This window comes from Syngnathus leptorhynchus, chromosome 19 (genome assembly GCF_054491065.1).
Source record: "Syngnathus leptorhynchus isolate UIUO chromosome 19, UIUO_Slep, whole genome shotgun sequence".
Classification (NCBI taxonomy): Eukaryota; Metazoa; Chordata; class Actinopteri; order Syngnathiformes; family Syngnathidae; genus Syngnathus; species Syngnathus leptorhynchus.
The window spans coordinates 4535104-4558042 of record NC_141213.1 but is presented as its reverse complement, the minus strand read 5'-3'; the positions used below and the strand labels follow the sequence as shown (position 1 = coordinate 4558042).

Sequence of the window (22939 nt, the reverse complement as noted above, 5' to 3'; positions counted from 1 at the left end):
CAAGAGAGCAGAGACCGCACCACATCACCATGGCGACTTTGTTCTCTCTTGGCATCCATACATCACTTTAAAAATAGAGCCAGTCATGCTGAGAGATTAGTAAAAAATAAACATCAGCTGGGCCAAATGTGTCATTACCTACTGTTACTGTGGCAACAGGGCATGGTAACCGGTGAGGAAATGGTATGTTGTCAAAGTCATCTGTGCGGTCATTACAATGACTGGAACTGACATACCTAGTCAAAATATAGCAATGGAATCAAAGCACTTCAAAACAAAAAATGCCACCACATTATATTGTAAATATTTTTGATTATTCATCTTGAAATTCGGATAGATTTAGAATTTTGGGATTTAAGGATTATTTTATCCCCCAAATCCTTAACCAAGCCACTTGTGAATAGATTTGATCTGTTCATTAAGCTTTAATAAGCTTGCTCTCTAATCTCTACACAGGAGCCCTATCTGAGGTCTGTGTGCGAGTGCTGCAGTTATCGTTTGGACCCAAACAACCCCGTCCGTTTCCTCAACTTGCGCTGTGACAGTGGCGAGAGCGAGCCGGTCGTCCTGCCTGTCATACACAGTTGCGAGTGCACCAGCTGTCAAGGTGAGGGAAAGCCATTTGAATGTCCGTCTTGTATTGTAATTCGGTGCAAAAATTCGGGGATGGATGGAAATTCATTTTGCGTGGCACACATTACAATAGCCGATACTTCAAGATAGTCCCGTGGCATCAAAGTAATCCTTTCCGTTGCCACAAGATGGCGGTGACGTACTACTTTTGGCGAAATGAAGCGACTAAACTCACTTTAACGTCGTTCCTCGGCACAAGATGCCGCCAAAGTCATACGTCTATGATTTGAACCTGAGCACATGAGGCTAGACTAAAAAATAATATATTTTTATGTGGGTGTCTGTTAATTTAAAAACATTTGTTTGGTGAAAAGTCACTGATACTGCTAGAGATTTTTTTAAGGGCTTTCTAAAATGCGCTGTCCTGAATATCCTCTTAAGATTAAGGACAAGATTCAGGGGACGATACTCAGGTCCAAATCCTGATTACTTGAATCAATAAATCATCAATCAATAAACAGATTTGATTCATACGCATTACAATAGTTCAACATGTCACATAACAGCCATCGTGACACCATTGAGTAGCATTTCTTCCACACTTTTCAATTACACTTATCCGACGCTTTAGCACAGCCTTACTGGCAATGTATATTAGCCTGAGCCCACCATCAATAATTCAATCACAGATCCCACCTCCGATCGCCTAAGCTAATTGGATGTAGCCGCCGCACAACACGGAGCATCCCCCAGCTCAAATTCCCTTCTCAGCGCTACAATCCCATGGACACCACGTCTGACGGATTTGGTCACTATGGCAATCAATCTTTGACACACGCACACAAGCCAGGTGCCGTCGGCTGATACGTGCGAGTACGCTCTTCTCGTGATTGCAAGCGCAAGCACGCAGATGACTCACGTTGTTCCTTTCCCCCCCTGTTGGGGTTTTTACATACACTACTTGTGTTACATGCAAATAGAGCTTAGGCGCCCGCGGAAAATTTCCATGTTATCGGTTAAGAGCTTAACCCTGGAGTGCCACCAAGGCTGAACAATCAAAACTTTATTTTGCCACTTTTTAACTCATTGACGGCTATAAAAGTCAAAAATCTATTTTAATTGGGCTTGGCAGGGAATGAGTTCAAACTTCTTTATTCAAGCTATATCAATGTTGCCGTTATTCATCTCAAAGAAAGGTCACCGACCTTTTCACTGTTCCGCTATCGTTTCACTTGATTCACAGGAGGTGACCTGTCCAGGCGATGAGCACATGTGCGGAGAATTCCAGTAACATGTCAATTCATGTGTACATTTAAGAGAAGAGATTTATTTGGCCAAACCAAACAAGCACCCGATTTGGAGGGAATGGATCAATGAACCGGATGGAGAAAATTAAACCCTCTTTATGGCCACATAAATATGTGGTCCTTAGTCATTATATGACTGAAAACTATTCTATTAATGTCCCTGTTAAATCTTTGTCTTGTACAAACTTTTTTTTACCTACTCTATTTTTATATGTATTATTAAAGGTTGTAGTGTTAAGCGATTAGTGTAGACTGCATATTGTCTTGGTGTTTTTTTTTTTTTTTTTAATTACTACCTACCGTATATAGATTTCAATAAACCTTTGTGCACATGAAATATCATTTTCTTTTTTCAACTGCGCATTTATTTTTTTCTATCCGAAGGAAGATAAATTGACAACCTGGATCTATCTCTACTACTACGCAAAAGAAGGTGAAGGAAAATGCCATGACAACTGCTATATTGCCAAAAATGGAATAAGCACTGCATGTCTCTGTTCTGGCACTCTTTGTTTTTTTTCTTGGGAAGTTTTAGTCTAAAATCTAAACAAAGCAACAGAGCAGATTGTTTTCCAGCTTTGAGGTCTCACTGTACAGTCCTCGCTACATCAAAACATAACCTTTGCCCACATCATCCAGTGGGCAGCTGCATGCTGTAAATGCCCCGGGACCAATTCCAGTTCTCTCTACCATTGCTTTTTGTCAGGAGTGCTGACAGGAATTATTCATTCTTAACATACTGTACATGTCGTTTGGCTAAGAGGTGGAAACAGAAAAGCACCTGGCGATCACCCACGTGCACATGATGTCACCATGCAGTCAAAGTAAGCGAGTTTTTTTTTTTTTTATACTTGTTTGAGATGCTCTTGGGGTGTTCTTCCCAGAATGGTTTATAGTTCCAAAATCAAACAAATTCAAGATGCAGTTAAGATAAACCTAAGTCATTTTTACACATACTGTTTGTAATTGTATATAAATTGATATGATTTTCACAGGGGGATTAAAATTGAACAGGAAAGGTCTGCTGAGCTGCGATAAGGTGCTTGTGTGGTATTCACTGCACACTCGTTTTTGTCTTGAGTGAAAAAGCGATCCACAACAAGAGATATACCACTTTTTTTTTCTCTCCCATCCTCTTCACCCCTCTATCCTTTACTCCTCCCCCCTGCTCTCACGTCCTGACTAAATAAGGGTGTTGAAGATGGAAGGCTGGTCAACCCGCCTCTTCTGACTCTCAGCTAATGTAGTGAATACTCCAGTGTGTAATAGGAGTGGGAACTGATGCATTTTTAATTCATACTAAAATGTCACATTTTGACAAATGGCTCCTCGGGCCTCATCCAACCGCAGGGCTGCAATTCATCACCTCTTACCAATCATTAAAACAGTGATCAGTGGAAAAAAATGAACGCATTTGTGATTGCGGGTCATTTTGATCAATGCCGTGCTGTGAGTAGCAACGTTGCTTAAGGGGCCTGTCGCTGACGCAACTGAAAACAAGTCCGTTTTATACTCGATCTGCTCGTGACACATCCCGCTCTAATGGATTTAAGGAGAAAGCCTCAGAATGAAGCGGGGAAACGCCTCGGTTGCTGCGGTCTGGAAAAAATGAATTCTACCCTGATGTACATTTTTTACACAATACTGTTAAGATCCAATAAATAATAATAATAATAATAATAAATTATATTTATAACGCACTTTATATTCGGAGGAATCTCAAAGTGCTACATGGCAAGTAAAAACAAGAATAAAAAGCAAGGACAAGTATAAAACAACTGGACGACAACCAGGATATAAAAACAGGAATTACAGAAATGCCAAATTGAAGAGGTGAGTTTTAAGTCCGGTTTTGAAAGAGTCAGTGGATTGGGGTGCTCTTAGGTGGTCGGGGAGGGAGTTCCACAGTGTGGGGGCTGCATGGCAGAAGGCCCGGTCGCCCATGGTACGCAGCTTGGTGTTGGGGACATGGAGAAGGTGAGAATTGGATGAGCGGAGGTTTCGGGTGGCAATAAAGCCAGTGAAGGACAAGCAGGTTGAACTATATGTGGTCATCTCCAATAGTATTTTCATTGTGTTTTTGGTGATTGGCGATTTGATCCATTCAGGTATTTAAAATGGAAAAAAAAAAAACTCATGTAAACTTTATCAATGCATGTCCAATTCTTCAATGACTTGAATCAGTTTTTTCTTCTTTCCAGATGAAACAGGGCATTCAAAAGTTTAGGGGTCAAATTAAATTTAGAGGAACAGGTAACAAAGTTAATATTTGCAACTACTGCTGTGTTTATTTCTTTGACAATTTTGCATGAGTAAAAAGCGTGGTCTTTTAATCCTATTGTCCACACAGTACTTCTACTTGCTCCAGTAAAGTGATAGACTTAGTATTATAATTTCCGACAGCCTTTGAAGGCAGCAACTCCTGTGTGACGTAAGGGGAGCCCCTTGCTATGACGTACACGAGCCTGTGAGGTAATACCATACGAGGACTTTTTTTTGTGCTATCTTTGATGTGTTGCATCATAGAGAAAGCATTGGAAAAAAAAAATGAGGGATCTAGTTTTTCAAAATATGTAGACGGTCAAAATGGCACCGAGCTGACATTTCTAACCCATTGCAGATGGAAGCGGTACGTTGACTTTATTATCGTTCTTAACTTTTAACATATTGTTATTCTCATGGATTTCCGTTTTTATCGCATCATGTCCTTGTGTGGCGCGTCAAAGACTTATGCAAGCCTCTAATTGTATCATATGAAATAATTGCACATTATGAGTGGTTGAAAGTGAAAAAAAAAAAAGGACTTAGTTACCATATCTCAAATAGTTGGTGTTTGGAAAAAATAACACGCGCAGTATCAAATCAGTACGAGGTTTGACCTGCAGTGGAACACAATGCAAGCGCATTTATTTGACACCAACAGCCTCATAAATGCTTCAAATCGGTTTGGTTGGTATTTCTTCTCATGAGAATTTTTGCCATAGAAGGAGTAAGATATATTTCCCTTGAGGATCATTCTAGAAGTTGGATGCCTTGCACAATATATGTTTGGAGCAACTACACAGCACACCCAAAACATGAAAAAAAGATTAAATCTTTGGAAGTTGAAGTATTTTTTTATGTGAGCATTAGTGCCGCTCAAAAGTAGGATTGCAATTCAATGCTAATGTTGTATTGTGACCAATAGGCACATGCGAGCTGAATGATACATATGCCTAATAAAACAAAAACAAAAAATCATGTGTCCTATGTGTTATATTGCTGTGATTGACGTTTTTGGCGAGACATTTTTATCGGCCAGATATTTTTTTTTATTTTAATTAACTAGTTGCCGCAAGCCTGCATCTAATTATTACATTTAAGTCTCCAATTAAACGAGTGCTTGGGTTTGTGCATGGAATTTAAAACACTAATTCTGCCACAATGTATATATTTGTTTTATTTGTTTTTGTATTGGAGGTAGTCGGGATAGCTTTGAACATTTCAAATCAACAGAAAGCGGAGTGGTTGCGGCACAAAGGGTTAACGAGGCGCAGCCAGAGCCGTCGGAGCTGAAGTCATCCAGCAAAAAAAGCGCACAGCGAAGGAGGAAGAGCAAGACGAGGAGGAGAACAGCAACACAAAGCACCTCCAAAATACTCATCAAGGTGGACGTTCTAGATTTTTTTTTCCTAACTATATTTGCATATTTTAAGAAGAACTGGAATGAGCAGGGAAACAAAGGCAACAGCCTTCCTTGGCTCCAAGCACCGCGACGCTCGCAGCCGCGCTCCCCCAGTTCGCCTCACAGGAGCGTGCTGTCGTGCGCCATGAGAGGACTATTGTGGCTGAGCTCCACTGAGAGGAGGATATATCACCTGACAACCACCCTCCTCCCTCTCCATCACTACCAACACCTCCAAAAGGGGGAAAGAACCAGACACCGTCGCTCCCCTCATCTTGCAAGCGAGAGGCTGTGAACGCCTCACAATTAGTTGCGCGTCATAGGAAGGACAACTTTCAGTACCAGTGGGGGAAAAAAAAAAAAAAACTCGGGGCAACTTGCATCCCCGATTTGGATCGAGCTGTCAGCATCTCCTTCACTTTCTAAAGTCAGGCAAAGTCTTGATAAAGTCCTGGGGCCACCGCATCGAAGATGCCGGTCCGGAGAGGGCATGTGGCTCCGCAGAACACCTTCCTGGACACCATCATCAGGAAATTCGACAGTCAAAGTAAGTTCAAATTCTAATCATAAATAACCCCATAATAAGATTTGCTATTTCTGAATGAAGGCAACAAGCTGCTTGCCATATCATTGTGAAAGTGTGCACATTTGTGTACTTTCATGTACTTTCATTGTGTGTACAATTAGGGATGTTGTGACGAACAAATGTAGAACAGCACAAAAAAAAAAAGCTGATTGAGCATTTATTTGCTACGATCTCCAGTTCAAGATACTTGAGGCAAATGTGTGCCCTACTTGTCCACGCTACTAAAATGAAGTATTTTTGTGCACTTTTTGTGTGTGGGGGGGTCAAAATAGTAATATTCAGAATCATATGGCAAGGTATTGACATCTACGTACTTATATGTTTTTTGTCCTCGCTCATGAGATAACTTTGGCATGAAGAAGCTACATTATTGTGGGGTGGAAAATCGAATAAGCAAATGTGTTTATTCAACCAAAAAAATGATATAATTTTTCTTTTTAATCCTCGAAAGGTTTCATTGTGTCTTTGGGCGTGGAGCTAGAAGGTGTCTGTTGTGCAAAATGTGTAAGCAGGCAGTACCCAGTTCCTCACACCCCCTTCCTGGACCTTTGATGCATATCATTCATGTTTTCCCAACGTGAATGCGTGAGCAGACTTCAAACGAACCCGGGCGGTGAACAATGGCACCGTTTCTCTGGAAATTCACCCCAGGGCACGATGAAGAGGAGGGTGCTGGTTTGTTGGATCAGCTCAGGTTGCCAGCTTAATTGCACGACTCACTAAAATTGTACAGAAAGTTCACCAAGGTTGGTTACAAAGCAGAGTCGTACACAAGGTGAAGGAATAGCAGACCTTGAAAGTGAGTCCTCGACATTTCTCCTTTTTCATGGTGTGAAGCTCTCGCTTTCCGACACACGTCATTGCCCAACATGTCTTCATCACAGATTTACATCTGTTCAAGCGAGCGGCAGGTTGCTGCACCTTCATTACCGGGGAGGATGATTATTTATGAGGAGCAAAATTGTGCAACTGAGAGGTCCATAAGCACGCATGAGTGCTTTCCAAATGTCTCCGTGACTCATTCCCCCCCCAAGAATTCTCCTGCGGTCGGAGCAGGTCTTTAAGTTTGCCTTCCAAAGCATGCTAATGGCGATGGAGATCCCCACCCAATGGCTGTGGTTTAATCAAGTGGTGGATGGAGAAGAGGCAGTTTAGTGGATGCCTTTTTATTTGCTGATTCCATGCCAAAACATTTGCACTTAAGTGTTGATAGTAGATAAGCAACTGCTCTTGCATTTGGGGTCGGATGTCAGTGCCCCACCGGATCCAGAAGATGCTGTTGTTCTGCTTTGATTCCTCCAGTGAAGCTTCTCTTAAGATGGTTCTGGAAATTTAGATAGGGGCGGAGTTTTTTTTTTTGTTGTTGTTCGGCCATAGTCCTGTTTTAAAGAAAAAAATGAGATTTGGAACTGGTTGGGTTATTTTATCAGTGATTTGTTTGATAATCGATTAGCTGTTGATTAATGGGTTGGCTTTAAAACTAATCTCTTTGTTGAAAACACGAGAAAGCCAATTTTTACATTCGCCAAATTTTAAATAGGAATAATTTCAACTTGAATCGCCCAACTTAAAAATGTCAATATCAAACTTTGTCACCCCTTTATTTTTTAACTCAGGCTTAATGGAAAATTTTGCCTTGTAACATGAGTCGACAACATGACTACTTAAAACAATCCGAGCAATTGTACAGAAAAAAAAATGTAACTTGTGACTTTCTTTAAAAAGAAACTTGAGTTAATAGACAGCATGTGTTGTTCGATCATCGTTGTGTAAGCTGTCTGTTCTCCCCAGGATGCATTTTAGGCTAAATCAATACTCTTGGCATCATTTTGAATCGAGTGAGATTTGCATTTCGATGAATCGGCCATCAGTCCGAGGTGTATCCCGCCACTCACCTGAAAGTCAGCCGGGGATGGGCTCCGGTTACCCGCGACCCGAATGAAGACAACCGACAAAGAATTGCCTCCTTTGATGGCTCTTTATCAACTTTATCCAGGCGACAATCAGAAGGCGTTTTGGTGATGGAAACCATCGCAGGTGGGAATGAGTCTGGAGAGAAAAGCAATCTCCACGCTCCGACGAACATGGCAGCCTAATTTATTTCCGCTGTGGCGTAGTGCTTTTGAAATGATGTCCTGGGATCGCTCACCGCCGATGCTTAATGGTCAACCTTGGAGAAAGATGATTAAGGAGAGAAAACTACAAGAGTTGTCATCAGTGTACTGTACCGTGTGCTGGCCAAAAGGACGGAGAAATTCCGCTGCACACTTTTAGACAAAAGTATTCGGTCACTCGGAGTGAAAAATGATAGAATTGCTATGACATCATCAGCAGTACGCTGATCCAAGCACATCCGAATCCAACGGGTCAAGGGTACACGTCCAGTGTCAGGATGTAGCCGCTCATCGGATTATTCGACACAGACGTGCGCAAGAGGTCAAAGCTATTTGCCGTGCATTTATCGACATGTCCGCTGGAGGAAAATCAATCGGCAGAGTCATGTTTGCTTCCATGAAAAGTTCCATAACTTGCAGGAAGGCCTTTGTACAATTTCACAGAATTTTTCATTTGAATATTTTATTGGTACTTTTTATGTTCAGCATCTTTTAGTCTAACACGGTGGGACCTTGTCAGGAAACTCGTTTATTATATTTCCAAAATGTGAATTTATGTCTGGCTAGAAATTTCTCAACTGTGTCTTGGTCTCATGTGGGCTCATTGTGAAATGTCAGTGTTTGTCCTGAGGGTGTGCTGTTTATTCATTTTCAGCCATTCACTGACGATGCATAATTCATATTTGAGATCATTCCAGTTGCTTTGTTTGCTCCGAGCCGTGATTCAGACGAATATGATCTAATAATATTGTCAGGGGAGCTCACTGTTTCTGTGTTGCATGAGTTGATGTAACTGATGGGCAGAGTAGACAAATAGAAAAACGAATACTTTCGATTTAATGACTCAGTGGCATGTCAAAATTAGTCCTCAAATTATTTCTCAAGTTCTAAATGGACTTCTTGTCGGATGGAATTGCCTTCAAACTACTCTGACTCATCCAATTAATTCCAAAAGTAACTACCCACCTCTCTACTGTGAACTCAGCCTCTACGTTTTTTAATTTTATTTTTATTTTAGCTCTCCAAACGTTTTGGTGTAGAGGGTGAGACTGCACGTTCGTACCACAACAACAAACAACATTTGCGACCTCAATGTGAGGCCACGGCAACCTTTTGGGGCTTTCTGTTATTTCTTATGCTCCTCAGAGAAGGACGTTGGCCAATTACAATGCTCGAATCCACTGTCCTCCCTTGAGGATGTTACCATTCGGCACACACACACACACACACACACACACGCGCGCACACATACGCACACGCTCTTCCATCGCCATGGTAACTGAACCCCCTCGACACACCCACCCACACAACCTCCCACTGTCTCGCTCTCTTTCTCGGCACTATACACCTAAGATCTAACAACATAACCTCAAACTATGATTTAACTTTAACCAATAAATGATCAGCGTTTATATTCAAATGGGGGGGGGAGGGGGATCTTACCATAAAAAAATTAAAAAATGACCAGAAGAGTTATTTATAAGTTTAATGGAAATGAGGAATTGACAAAATCTTGCAGAATGATAGAAACCTGATTTATTTTTATTTATTTTTGGATAATAATTCATTCAAATAAAATACTAGCAAATCAAAGGTTGTCATATTTTTAATCCCTTGTACAAATTGCTAACATCTTAAGCTACAATATTATGGCAGCGTTGTCATATTCACCAACGTTGTTTACTAACAACAGCAGGTCGTCCGCCGGGGTGTTTGGAGCTTGACGCATCGCTGCTCCATTGTACTTTGATGAGCTCGGCAATGAGTTGCATAATGCGAGAGGCCTTCATGTTCCCACCGGTGGGTGGGGTGGGGTGGGGTGTGGAGCTTTTTCGCGGTTCTTTGAAAAGATGTGGAAGTACAGCTGCTGAGTGCATGCATATTTCCGTCAAAAAATATCTGCATTGATCAGTCGCAAAAAAAATAAACCAAAACATTATCAACAAGAATAATTTTTCCGGTCACATGACTAGCCTTGTCATTGTAAACTTCCAACTATGGCAGAACAACCCAGTGTGCACCGACGGTCACATCGCCCAAATTGTCAGGGAGAGAATGTCGAGGTGTCTCCTAAACTCACAAACTGGGGAATAAATTGAGTACCTCTAGCTAGCAGCTTTTGTTGGCGGCTTGAATTTCACAAATTTCCAGCCTTCCCATCTTCACCATGCTCACTCGTTGTCATGGCTACTGGGAGCTCAACAACACTCCATTTGAACGTTTGCGATGTAATTGTGCTCATCGTCACAATTGGAGGACATTTTCATTTCATATCCTTGTCCATTCTTCTTCCCTTTCCTATCAAATGTCAGAAGAAGGTTGATCTGCACTCTGTGGGTCAATGCAGTGAGTCCGATTAGCTCTTGTTGTGTGATTGCATTGCTGTTGCATCATTAGGAATTTGCAGTTTGTGTTTTTGCTCTTCAATTAAGTGGAGAGCATTTGTGGCCCCATTAGAGACAGTTGAACTTTATGGGAAGATACATAAACCCCTCAAACCAGCTTTTGCAAAAAAAAAAAAAATAATCAATTTCTTTTTAGTCATCCCTCTGATCGTTTTCCTTAGATCTTTAAATACATCACCTAGTGATGCGTCTCCCTCCAGACTTTGGGCTTATAAAATTGGGCGCCTATTATCAGAATGTGTCCAAGCCATAAAACATCAAACACAAGCATCTCTGCCAGGTTTTCTTTACCTGCTGGGATAAAATAATAACTGAGCAGGGAGGCATCAATTGCACTTTGTTACGAAAGATTCATTGTAGCGCACATACTGGTACTTTTTGCAGTCGTTTTTTTTTTTTTTACGCAGATCAGACCTGTGAAATGTTGTTTTCAAATACCTTCGAGGCCGACAGATGTTTCAGGAAGTTCATATTTGACCTCAGCGACATCATTTCCAGTACTTTTCTCTGACCGATTAGCTTTTACTTGTTTATCATTTCTTCATCAGCCTCCCGCTGCCCTTTCTCTGGTATCGTTAAAAAAATATATATTTATGAATCTCCCATCTGTTCGGAAATTCCTTTTCATTCTCTTGGGGCTGCTACGCCACCTTGAAAAAGGGGGCACAGAAAAGGTCAGTTAACCGAATCAAAGACTCAAGAAGTCCATGGGGTCTTTAGGATTAATGTTCATTTGCATAAATTGGAAAAACCTCATTAAGACAGAGAGAGAGAGATGCTGTACACACTGTAGCCTGAGACACTTTGGAGCGAACAAGACCATTAAGGATTGCTGTGATTATGGGATTATCACCGTTAATGACAGTAGAGGGGGATTGGGCCTGTGTGCCATGTTGCGTGGAAGAAACCAGCGTTTGAGCAAAGTCGCTTATTGATTGCACGTTTTCTCCTCTAAAATTATGTGTGTTGTATTTTACAAAAAATATTATAAAAATTTAATCTAGACATTGGATGTGTCTTGCAGCAACTATTTGGGATTTTGAGGACTTGTTGGTGGGTTTTGGATGTCCCAGGGGCTCCATAAAACAAACATAAAAAAAAAAAATCCTCAGAAAACATTGATAAAATTCGGGGGACAGGAAAATGTGGGGAAAAAAATCCTGGAAAATGTTTGAAAATACCCCAATCACGCATATTTCAGAGGGGATTTAGGGCCCCTGCAGCCCCCTTCTAGCTACGCCTGTGCTTTTTTTTTTTCAATGGTTTGATGGAGACTACAAAATGGTGTTTGTTACCCACTACCAAATATCGCATTATACAAAAACACTATCCTCTTGGTCCCGAATGATATGCCGTGTCTCGCTTTTCTAAAATCTGTTTATTTGCAACCCCGACCAGATAAAAATATTCTCACAGCCCATTGTTTGGAAATTCAGTAATGTGAAATCTTCTGTTTCCATGGCAATAGCCTAGTTTGAAGCAGGAGCTGAAACAATTTCTCATCCTGTTGTGGAGTTTGCAACAGTGACACACACAGAAATGTGCTAATTCTCTTTATGCCTCTTGCGTAATATTCTTCATATTCTTCTCTCCTTTGTCTTTCTTCTCGCTCCCTTTATCCCGCCATCTGTGAGCCGAGCAGGCTGAGAGCTGCTGTGTGGACTTGTGCCTCTAGCACATGGGCTTCCCTCCTCATCCGCCCACGCGGTGTACTCGGGGAGATTCCAAGCAAACACAGCAACACTCACGGATACACACTCACCCACGCACGCAGACACGCAGCTCGCACATGCACGAACTGGCAGACTGCAGAGGAGCCCTCAAAGTCTGCCTCTTAGTGAATTATTCAGGCTGCGTTGGCGAGTCCTGCTTTGAAACGTTTGTACCCGTACGTGTGCATTTACACGTGGATACATTTCGACATGTGCGTGTGAATATTTTCCTCCTGAGCTGCAGCGAGTTTTTAATCATTCTTTCTATCAGCCATCTATGGGCTTCCAAAACTCATGAGAGAGAAATTTCTGAAAAAGCTGCCAGTGGGAACTGCCAGTGATGTCACAAATAGCAAAGATGGCTCGACAACAAATGCTAATTGTTGTGCATTGATGATGTTAACGCAAACGTGTGTTCGGATAAATTCTTTTACTTTGTGAATATTTCATGGGAACGATGCATATTGTATTTAAAATCATTTGTTTGCTTATCCTCAGAGTGAGGCGTGGAGTAAACTATAAATATTTTACATCACTTTTTATAAAGCTTGTGACTTTCAGTTATGTGCTGTCTCAGTCTGAACACGAGAAACATGTTTTTTAATTATTATTATTTTTTTAAAGAAGGGCCATATAGGCCAAGCGTGAAAACGACTTGCAACGTCGAGGAGCTTTGAGGGTTGCAAATAAGAAACGTGAGATGCAGCCGACACTGAGAGAGACGAAGACAAAGACTCACAACCGTTTCCAAAACCAAAACACGATCCCTTACAAACGAAAAATGACCTGCGTACATTCATATATGCAAAACCAAAAAACACAGAGCAAGACACGACTAACATTTGTCACCTCCGACTTGTTTCATGCTGTTTGACAAGGTTCATTCTACTTATTGATTCAAACTCCTCATGTGCATCTTTCTATCGTATGTCATCACACACATACTGTGCGCAAAAACAAATCACGTTCTCGAAACGAGCTAAACAGCATGAAACAAGCCATCTTGCTTCCAGGCCATTGCCAAAGACTAAAGAGCACATAGTCAAAAGGCAGAAAAGTGAAATGTACTCTATGCTCGCACACTGGCATTTCTGCCGTGGGATTACCAAGTGCTCGTTGCAGCAAGACAAACCTATCAAGTTTTATGGGCCTCGGCGGACCACTGCTGCCGCTAATTCATGGAGGCGAGCTATCAAGCGCAACCACACAACGGATCTTCACTGTTTCCATGAATATGTGAACAGGCTTTCCATCACTTATGTCTCCAGTGAGAATGGCCTGTTGAATCCACAATGTGCTGCTTTGATAAACTATGTTCATGCTCGTAAAGAAAGACGTAGGCAGCTGGGATCAGTGCCGTAATTGCTAGTGATGTGCAAATGAAGCTTCGTGAAGCACTTGTGATATTTCTCGATGGCATTTGTGATTTTAAGTGGAAATTCAATACCATTTTATTGCACCAGTTTTTATCTTTAAACGAAGAGCACCATTTCCAGGAGTAAAAAATGTAATTGTTTCATGAAGCTTTGTTTGCAAAAATAGCAAAATATCAATTTCATATTTGATACTTTTGTGTGTCTGTGAACCTCAAATCCTTGAAGCCAATTTACAAGTGTTCCCTTTTGTGAAGATCATCTAAAATGGAATGCAAACAACACAAAATGTTGCTTTTTATTTTATTTTTATTTTTTTATTGAGACCGTGATGCTTTTAATGACCTGCCGGCCTCATATTCCCCAATACAATAAACCTCTCGCTGAATTATAGTTATTTATGATCCCTAATGAATTCTGCCAGTTGCAATCATCTACTGACAAATCTTTTTTTTTGCCTCCAAGAATTTGTCGTCCTTATAATAGAAATGTTTCACTTGAAATAAGGCCTTGTTAGTGGTGCCAAAATGTGTTTGCAGTTGCGGGTGTCCAGCAAAAAAAAAAAAGGAAAACTTTGAATCTTAAATATCCCTTTGCAGCCCCTTTCTTGGAATCTCATCATTTATTATCATAGTCTCGAGGAAATGCAGCTCATTAGGGCGCTTTATGGTCAAGTTTGTCTTCAGGAAGGAGACCAGGAGGGACTCATCTGTGCTTGATTACGCTGATCGGTTGACATACATTGAAAAGCAATATTTATGCAAAAGTATTTGCATCTCATTATAACCACTTTTTTTTTTGTCTTTAGGCCGCAAGTTCGTCATTGCCAATGCAAGAGTGGAGAACTGCGCCATTATCTTCTGCAACGATGGCTTCTGCCTCATGTGCGGTTACTCGCGAGCCGAGATCATGCAGAAGCCGTGCACGTGTAACTTTCTGTATGGACCCGAAACCAAACGTCTGGCCATCGCTCAAATAGCGCAGGCCCTACTGGGCTCTGAAGAGAGGAAAGTGGAGATCAACCTTTACCGCAAAGATGGTAGGAATTATTATTATTTATTTTTTCTGAAAATTGAGTCTTTGTTGAACAAGCTGTATGTGAGGATGCAAAAAAAATGTTTTAGGTTTGAATGTGACAATTCAGATTGACCTTTTGTGTCGTGCTTGATATTAAGAATTAGTAAGGCCTCAATTTATTTTTTTCTGTCTTCTTATGGTGTTTTCACCAAGTGTAGCAAATTTGAACGACTGTGTAGAGTTTATAAAATTGAAAATAACCAAATAATATTTGAGGTTTTTTTCTCCTCCCTCCATTTTATGCATGAGGTTGTTTATCTGGTGTACTACTTGTCATCTGCAGGCTCATTTTGTATGCAAGCTGTTGTGCATGAAAAACTTGACTACTTGGTTTTGATATGCTAATTTCCTGTCTCCGCGCCAGTGATTGGAATTCAATCGGCCTTTTCTCATACTTGCTTCTCACCAAAGTCACGTAACTCCAAAAAGCAATTGTATTCCATTTTTTTTCTTTCAATAATTACCATGAACATGACCCAAATTTGTCTTTCTATAAATCTTCTTAAAAGAAGGCAGGGGGAAACGTAACCTTCATAGTTTGGTTTCCAAGGGTGACAGCGTAATTATGTTTGCAGTCATGACTGCTGGACCAGTACCAGATAACAGGAAGCCGGTATTGGTATCAGTAGGCAGCTTCCATGGCAATAAACTGCCGCCATTGTATTCACGCTGGCAAGTCCCTGAGCCTTCGCTCGACATTTTGCACCTGCGAGCGGCAGAAGGACGAAAAGGAGAGACAGATGGAGGAAAATTGCGGGGAAGATAAAAGGCCTCGGAAAAAAAGGAGGCGAAACGAGAGGGCAAGAAGACATAAGAGGCAAGAAAACAACATAACAGGCAAAGTGTGGAATCGCCCAGGCAAAGTGCGAAGGAGAGAAACAGTGACAGTTTGAAAGTGTCGTCTTCACATCATTTGAGCACGCTGGTGGTCAGAGGAAGAAGTCACCAGCTGTCTCTTCTCTGCACGTTTTATGTTCTAGTCATCAGAACAGAGGCTCGACAACACAAACAAGCCGCTCATCAAAATTCTGAAAATGCTGAACACATTTTTCCCCCCCTCTGATGTCCTTATATCGGCCATTGGATATATACAGTAGATTAACGTCGACACTGTTGACTGTAACAGTTTTAGTCTTTCGAGAAGAGAAATGCTGAGTTGTTTCTGTTATCGCTGTTTCTTAGCTTTGTTTTGTCTGGTGCTTGCATTTCTTCGCCTATGTTTAGTCTTCTACTTTTCAATTTTCATCCAGGTCTACGGATGAATGCCGTTAAGGTCAAACATCACAAATATTTATAAACATTTGTGACTTCCTCAACGAACCACAACAAATTGACCAACACAGATGTAGTAAGTCATTCATCGTAAAAAGATGTGACTTCTTTGTAGTATTTTGAATAGTCATTCTTTGATAAGAAAGATTGTGTTTGTGTCGTCGTTGTAAAGGGAAGCTATCCCGACGTGCACTCAGAGGTGACCACGATTCCAACACATACATGCACACACTCGTTTGGGCCCATTTATCTAGTGCCAAGCTTCGGCGTGAGCCTTCACAATGATAGATCTCCCTTCTCCCTCTCACGCTCAATTGTCCGACTCCGATTGCTCACTAGCTTAATCAATCATGCTCTCCAGGAAACCTGCACACACACACTCAAAGTGCATGTGGGGGGCTTAGAAGCAAAAGGGATACTGACCTAGTTGGACATTACTCCACAGGCAAGGTTCCACTTGCACTTAGGTGAATTGATTTTTGCATTGGAACTTGAAATTTTGTGCGCACACACTCAGGGCTGACAACGAGGCGCTCTAAAGTGGTCATGCCGGAATACTATCAGAAGATAAAATGTAAATATAGTCAATGTATATTTAATGTCTGATAAATATTTTTCTTCACATTGTGATTGTGTCAGAAGAATTGCCTTGCTCCAATTTGGGTATCTTATATTATTTCCTGTATATTACCAGTCCATTCAAGTGGAATTGAAAAGGAAATTGCTTTCCCTAAGTCTGAGCAATCAGGTGTGATATTTTTATGAGTGCAGACATAGAAATCGGCATGGTGATACGGAAATCATGGAACATTTTCGGCTTAGACTTTAACACGAGGATACATTCAAGAGCAGACTTGGGCGCTAACGCAAAATGAATGAGATGTTCCAGTCGCTGATGGTGACGAAAAGAAAATGTCAAGCGACTCTGTTGGTAATTTGTTCATTCTATTCCGTTTGGCATGTTTGTGCTGTGTACTGAATGAACAGTGCGGCGTTAACGCTGAGATCCCAGTGGGAACATGGCGCCCTGTATGACTGGAGGGACTCTTGATTGCCTAGCAGCAGTAGTTAAGGAAAGTACTTAGGTAGGCATGGGGTTGGCACTCTCTGGCACCTGCCGTGGATCTGGAGTGTTTCTAAAACACAATCGCCACTTTTATCATTTGCTCACACATGAAGTTTCATTCGGTTGTTTTTGGTCAGAAAAAGAGGCGTCCTTTTCAAAACACATAATGAGTTTTTTTTTTTCAAGATTCAATGACATGTTATTAAAAAACAAGAAAATGCTTCTCTATTAGTGACTAAACGTGCAAAGGGATCGAGATTTTTGCCTGTAGGGGATTGCAACACTTTGAGCTCGCAGCGTCGTGGTCATCAGTCGCGATCATCTGTCTCTTGATAAAGCGCATTGTTTCTGTGTTCGCATGCACATTCCTTGTTATGAATTAATTTATCATGACGCATAGGATTGCGTTAGCGCTGTATTGTGTGTCTGCCTCATTAGTCACCTAATGCGGTATGCCAGGCTGCTTGGCATGCTCACACGTTCACTCGCAAGTGACACGGCTCGGCCGAGACGGAACACGGCGTTGGCCTTCCAAAACAGCATGGCTGACGATCTGTTGCTGTGTGCTTACTGGAGACTAACAGCCGTATCAATGTTGATGTTAGGTACACAGCAGCGACCTTTCCATCTGTTTCCATGCGCTGATAAGAAACCTTGTGTAATTGTGTTAAAGAGTTACTTTAATTACCTTCTGATGGAAATGACTTCAAAGCAGCCAACAGCGGCTTACAACAGTAGCTTTCAGGTTTTTCTCTTCATTTGTATTTGAATGAAACATAAGGATATTTAATTCGATTTTTGTATTCATTTAATATTATATTATTATTATTTTCATCTCATTTGGTTTAGTGATTCAATCAAAGTTAAATTCAAATATGACTTTGCCCATAATTAGAGCCCACGTTGTCTGGTTCAAAGTCCAGTCAGGTAAAGCTCATAAAAAGCACGCTGGCGATGTGCATGATGTGACTGAGTAAGAACGCACTTCAACAAAGTGAAGGTTGACCGTAAACGAGTGATCCACGCTCGTAATAGGGTTCGGAGATGAGAACGGGGTGAAAATAAACAACATCCAAACGGGTAATGGCTTCACTCGTATGGATTGAGCACTTCATTTGTCCTCTTGGCAGTGGGCCATCAGCGGCTGTCCGTCAAATCCTCCACTTGCGTGTGGACCCTAATATCAATCACTTGTGATTGAGTCTCCTCCATGACGCAAATGTCTTTAATTCTTCGTTGCTGCGCAGACTAAAGCGGATATTGAATTGGAGGTAGTCCATGATAAATCCAAATTAAAAAAAGGCTCAATTTTTTAACGCGGTATGTAAATTCCTAATGGCTCTGCATTTACTGGCATTGATTATACAGCCCCATTTCCAGCTTTGTTTATGCTTGGAGGGAGAGTAGTCGGTTCGGGATATTTTTTTCACGGCGTCTCCGAATTACTCTATGTATCGTTTTCAAATTGAGAATTGTTTTCTCGTCGCTTTTGTCTCACAGGCATCTATCAACTTTCAAATTAGATTTGAAACGAAATTCTTTTTTTCAAGTTCCAGTTGCAGCCAGCTTTTGACTACTCTATTCCAATTTCAATCTTCGACGTCTATAACCGTCAATGGCACTGAATGAGTTAATGCCCAATTTGAATGCAAGAAAATCAAAAGTAGCACCACAAAAAAAAAAACTTGTTGATGTGAATCCTGAGCAGCACCAAGTCAAATCGAATGACGACATTATATTGTCAAGGACTGTTAAGGGGATGTTTAATAACCCGGTGCAGCTAATGATGTTTAACGCATAGGGTATTAGTACGCTTTTGAAATCTCGCTGTGTGTGCTTGTGTGTATAAACGCTTTATCTGCTGAAATTGACTTCCTTTGATCCATGACACTTTTTCTGTCCTGTTTCTCAATGTTGCTCAAAGTCAAACACATCATCAGCAACAATGACAAAAACAGTTTCCACCCGTACTTAAGCTTTAAATATCAACGCCCGTGCTTTCTCGGCCATGTTTACAAGAGCACTCAAGAACCAGCCGAGGTTAAAATTAGATTCAACCTATCCGATAGACTGTCTTTTCCGATGCTTTTAGGACTGAATATAGCTCAATTTAGAGGAGGAGGAGGGGGGGGGGGGGGGGGGGTAATGGAACAAGATGGATGTTTGATAATCAAACAAATGCAAAAGAGTTATTTTTAGCTACCAGTGCGTACGGGCAACTTTGCTTATTCTTTCCAATTCAAAGACTTTTTGATTTGAGTGCTGTCGAGAAAATGGTTGTTTTTTTAAAATTTGCTATTTGCTCGGCTTCCGTTTCTAAAACACGCCAGGTCGCCCTATTGATTTCCTGCGGGGGATTCCGGCCGCTCATCCTCAATCCACACTGTCACGCCTGAATCGGACTCCCAGTTGGCGAGATGAGCGCTTGGCGCCAGGTGATATCTCCACGGCGGTCAGCTGACCTGCTGACTTCAGATAGTCCCATAGTGCTCGATACTCTGGTGAAACCCTAGCGCCTCATCCCGTTAATCCTCCGGGCCTGGACGCAGCAAGCGCACACGTGAACCGCGGCTCGCCTGGGGCCCGATTCCGCATGCAATATTCACCACTCAAGGCTCGGTGTAGCTAATCCACGGCTTCTGGAATTTATGGTTCTTATTACACTGAGTACCGAGGAGCTTCCAGACGGTGTTTGCACTCAAGTCACAAAAACCCAAAACCAATTCAAAGGTGGTTTCAAGGGCTTTACAAAGAAAAGCAAAAACAAATGATATCCAAACAGAATACCATTACCAAAATCAATAAAAGGTAATCGTATGTTTAACTTGAATATGCTTGCATTGCTTTCATTTGGGTCACATAAGAATGAGCTCCTTGAAAAGCCTTTCAAATATTGCTCTAAATATCTATTCACCTAATAAATGGGAAACTGTCAATAATCCAACAATTTTCTAATTAAGTAAAAGCTATAAGGGTGCCCCATCATCCCTTGGCATTTCATCAACTCATCTTTTCTTTCTTGATTTAAAAAAAAAAAACCACCATTGAAACGACTTTGACATTTAACAGCCTGAAACGTCCAGTCATTTTTTTTTTTTTTTTACTGTCCCAAAAAGTCATTACGTTTTTTTTATTGAGATGGGATACTCGGTTAGAATAACAAGCGCGCTGAAGGAAGTGTGCTCGCCACCACTTAATTGAAATAAATTACTTTTTAATTCAAAGCAAATCATTTACAGTCGCCGCATATTTGTAACAGTAAAAAGTTATACTAAGGGCAAGCGAGCGCTATTAGTTGGACTCTTGACTTATTTAAGAGCAAGTGTAATTCCATTTGTACTATTACAGTAAACAGCGGCACCTCTACCGAGTAAAGTATCACATCCAACCCACTTCAAGTGGCTCTAGGTTACACCCCGATGCCTCCGACCCATACATTATTCCTTGGGTGTAAATCCACACTATAGGAAGTACGTCAGGTTGTCTCCGATGACACCATCTCCTTAATTGCCTCACTCGCCCCTCCCTTCATGCTAAGTCTATCCCCACTTCAAAGTTTCTTTTGGCCGGTGTTGTTTGACACTTGAAGTAAGGCCAATTTGAAGAGCCAAGAAGAGGCTAACAAGATATCTGCTGACAAACTCATTGCGCTTGTGTAATTGTCGACTATAAATATGTACAAGATGGGATCAAAACAATACACAAATGACCTCTGACTGAAACCACTTGAGACGAACGAAAAGCTATTTTCAATTGGAGGATCGGTTTTCTAAGTTGATCTGTGTTGAATCTCTGGCCGGCGATTTCTAAAAGAGGACTGGAGTGAATTGATTTTTAGCCAGCATTCTTCCCGGGAGTTGAAGACAGGCTATGATATAATAGCTTTTTGGATACATTCGCCTTTAGCTCTGAACATTTTACAGCATAGTATTGTTAGCACAGGACTGCACAAACTGGTTCACTCAATTATCTCCATCAATACGTGTCCAAGTTGACATTTGTCGAGTTTACCATTTATCATCAATCATTAGCAGTCGATTGCATTTGAAAATTTGGTTGAATCTACTATAGACTAGAAAATGGAGAGCCTTTATCTTCATATTTGGGCTTGCAATTATTGTCATAGGAAATAATTTGCAGTATAGAAGCGGCAACATCTTCCCTATCATAAACTATTCCCACAAATGTCTTATTCTGTGGCAAATCTTAACATTTTTCCAGTCTTTCTAAATCTATACACATGTTAAAAATAGCAGCAGGGGAGAACTGTTTGATCTTTTGAAGGCTTCACTGCCCAGAATAAAATATTCAAATCAAATGAAGCCCATCCGCCACCACGACATTTCAGTATATTCCTCGCCTTTTGGTTTATTCCCTCAGCAAAGCCATCAATCTATAAGTTCATAAATCCGCTTCTCTGCATCTGAGGTAAATAAGGCGTGAGTTTAATTAAAAGAAAACATCTTCTTCAGGCCATTTGCTGCTGTAGAGAAATGTTGCCGCTGCTTCTCTACCTTCGAATATAGTCTAACATCATTTGGAGAGAAGATAGTTCATCTCTGCATACACAAAGACATCAGCCTGTGTGTTGGAAAATAAACTAATAGTTTACAGTTGACATCCGCTGTATATTATCCATTGATCCACATTTCTTTTACTGCTTGTGCTCACTTATTACAAAACTCGTACAATATATAATATAATATAATATAATATAATATAATATAATATAATATAATATAATTATATATATATATATATATATATATATATATATATATATATATATATATATATATATATATATATATATATATATATATATATATATATATATATATATATATATATATGTTTTGAAACTTTTCATTCAGTAGTTGGGAGAGATAGTTCAACTTTTGGTGCTGCTCAGTGAGTTGGTGTGTGTCTGTGCTCGTGTGTGTCTTGCCCCCCCCTGAGTTTCTTGCTGATTAGAGCAGGTTTCGCCATGAGCTAATCCAGCTCTCATGCTCTTGCTCGGCGAGTTTAGGCCACAGGGAGCAGAGGGGAAACACTCAATCAATCCCCCCTGCCTTTTGGAGCATGCGAGAGGTCGGTCATGTCACACCTCAAGGTGACTGCAGAATACATAATCACACACTGGCGGACACATGCGGTGAACGAATAAGCGCCGTATCATAACCCCGCTCATCAGCATGTGCACAAATATCATTTTGTCTGACTTTTCTTTTTTTTTTAGACACAGACTTAACTGACTTCAAGAATATTGCTAAGAAATTGTTAGCCAATCACAGCAGTCTAAACTGATAATAAATGACTTGAGGTCTCGTTTTCTATTGACAAAGGTAAATGTCATTCCGATAGTTACAGATGTCTTGTGGTTAAATCAGCAGAGGAACTTCAGAAACGATTGAATTAGAAATGAACATTGCAACGAATCATCTACACTTAATTGCACAGACAATAAGCAAAAGCTTCTGCCGGGAATATTGATACACTGTGAAATATTGAAAATGATTCTAAAATAATTAAATACTCTCTCTCTCCGAATTGAACTGGAGAAGTTTTGAGGTTTCATTTGTCGCCATGCGCCTAAATGCATTATTACCCAACTCATTTCCTCTGTCTCACTAATCTTTTTTTCTTTCCCTCAAACAAATAGTCTCACTTCACCCTCCAAAGTGAGCGTGAGCTGATACGGCAATAAACGGAAACTTTCGGAGAGCAACACAGTATAGCGGGATTCATTGTTTGTGTGCTGTGTGGCACTTAATGCATCCTGGGAGGAGG

The 22939-nt window shown here is 40.9% G+C and overlaps 2 protein-coding genes across 4 annotated transcripts in view; both read left to right on the top strand.

The window, feature by feature from the left end:
• The window catches only part of sspo (SCO-spondin), a 39338-nt gene extending 37199 nt beyond the window's left edge, over positions 1–2139 (top strand). Inside the window, exons 115-116 of the mRNA XM_085939481.1 lie at positions 457–607; positions 1817–2139. Of these exons, the coding sequence (XP_085795607.1) occupies positions 457–607; positions 1817–1839 (174 nt within the window). The 3' untranslated portion in view covers positions 1840–2139. The remainder of the gene's footprint in view (positions 1–456; positions 608–1816) is intronic.
• A 442-nt stretch (positions 2140–2581) lies between these two features.
• Positions 2582–22939, top strand: part of kcnh2b (potassium voltage-gated channel, subfamily H (eag-related), member 2b) — an 80486-nt gene continuing 60128 nt past the window's right edge. For 2 of the 3 annotated variants that reach the window (XM_085938729.1, XM_085938727.1), the window contains exons 1-2: positions 5255–6091; positions 14543–14773. In XM_085938729.1, coding sequence (XP_085794855.1) covers positions 6016–6091; positions 14543–14773 — 307 coding nt within the window. In that variant the 5' untranslated portion in view covers positions 5255–6015. Of the gene's footprint in view, positions 2705–2875; positions 4510–5254; positions 6092–14542; positions 14774–22939 lie in introns of those variants that run through there. The other variant, XM_085938728.1, reaches the window with a different exon arrangement.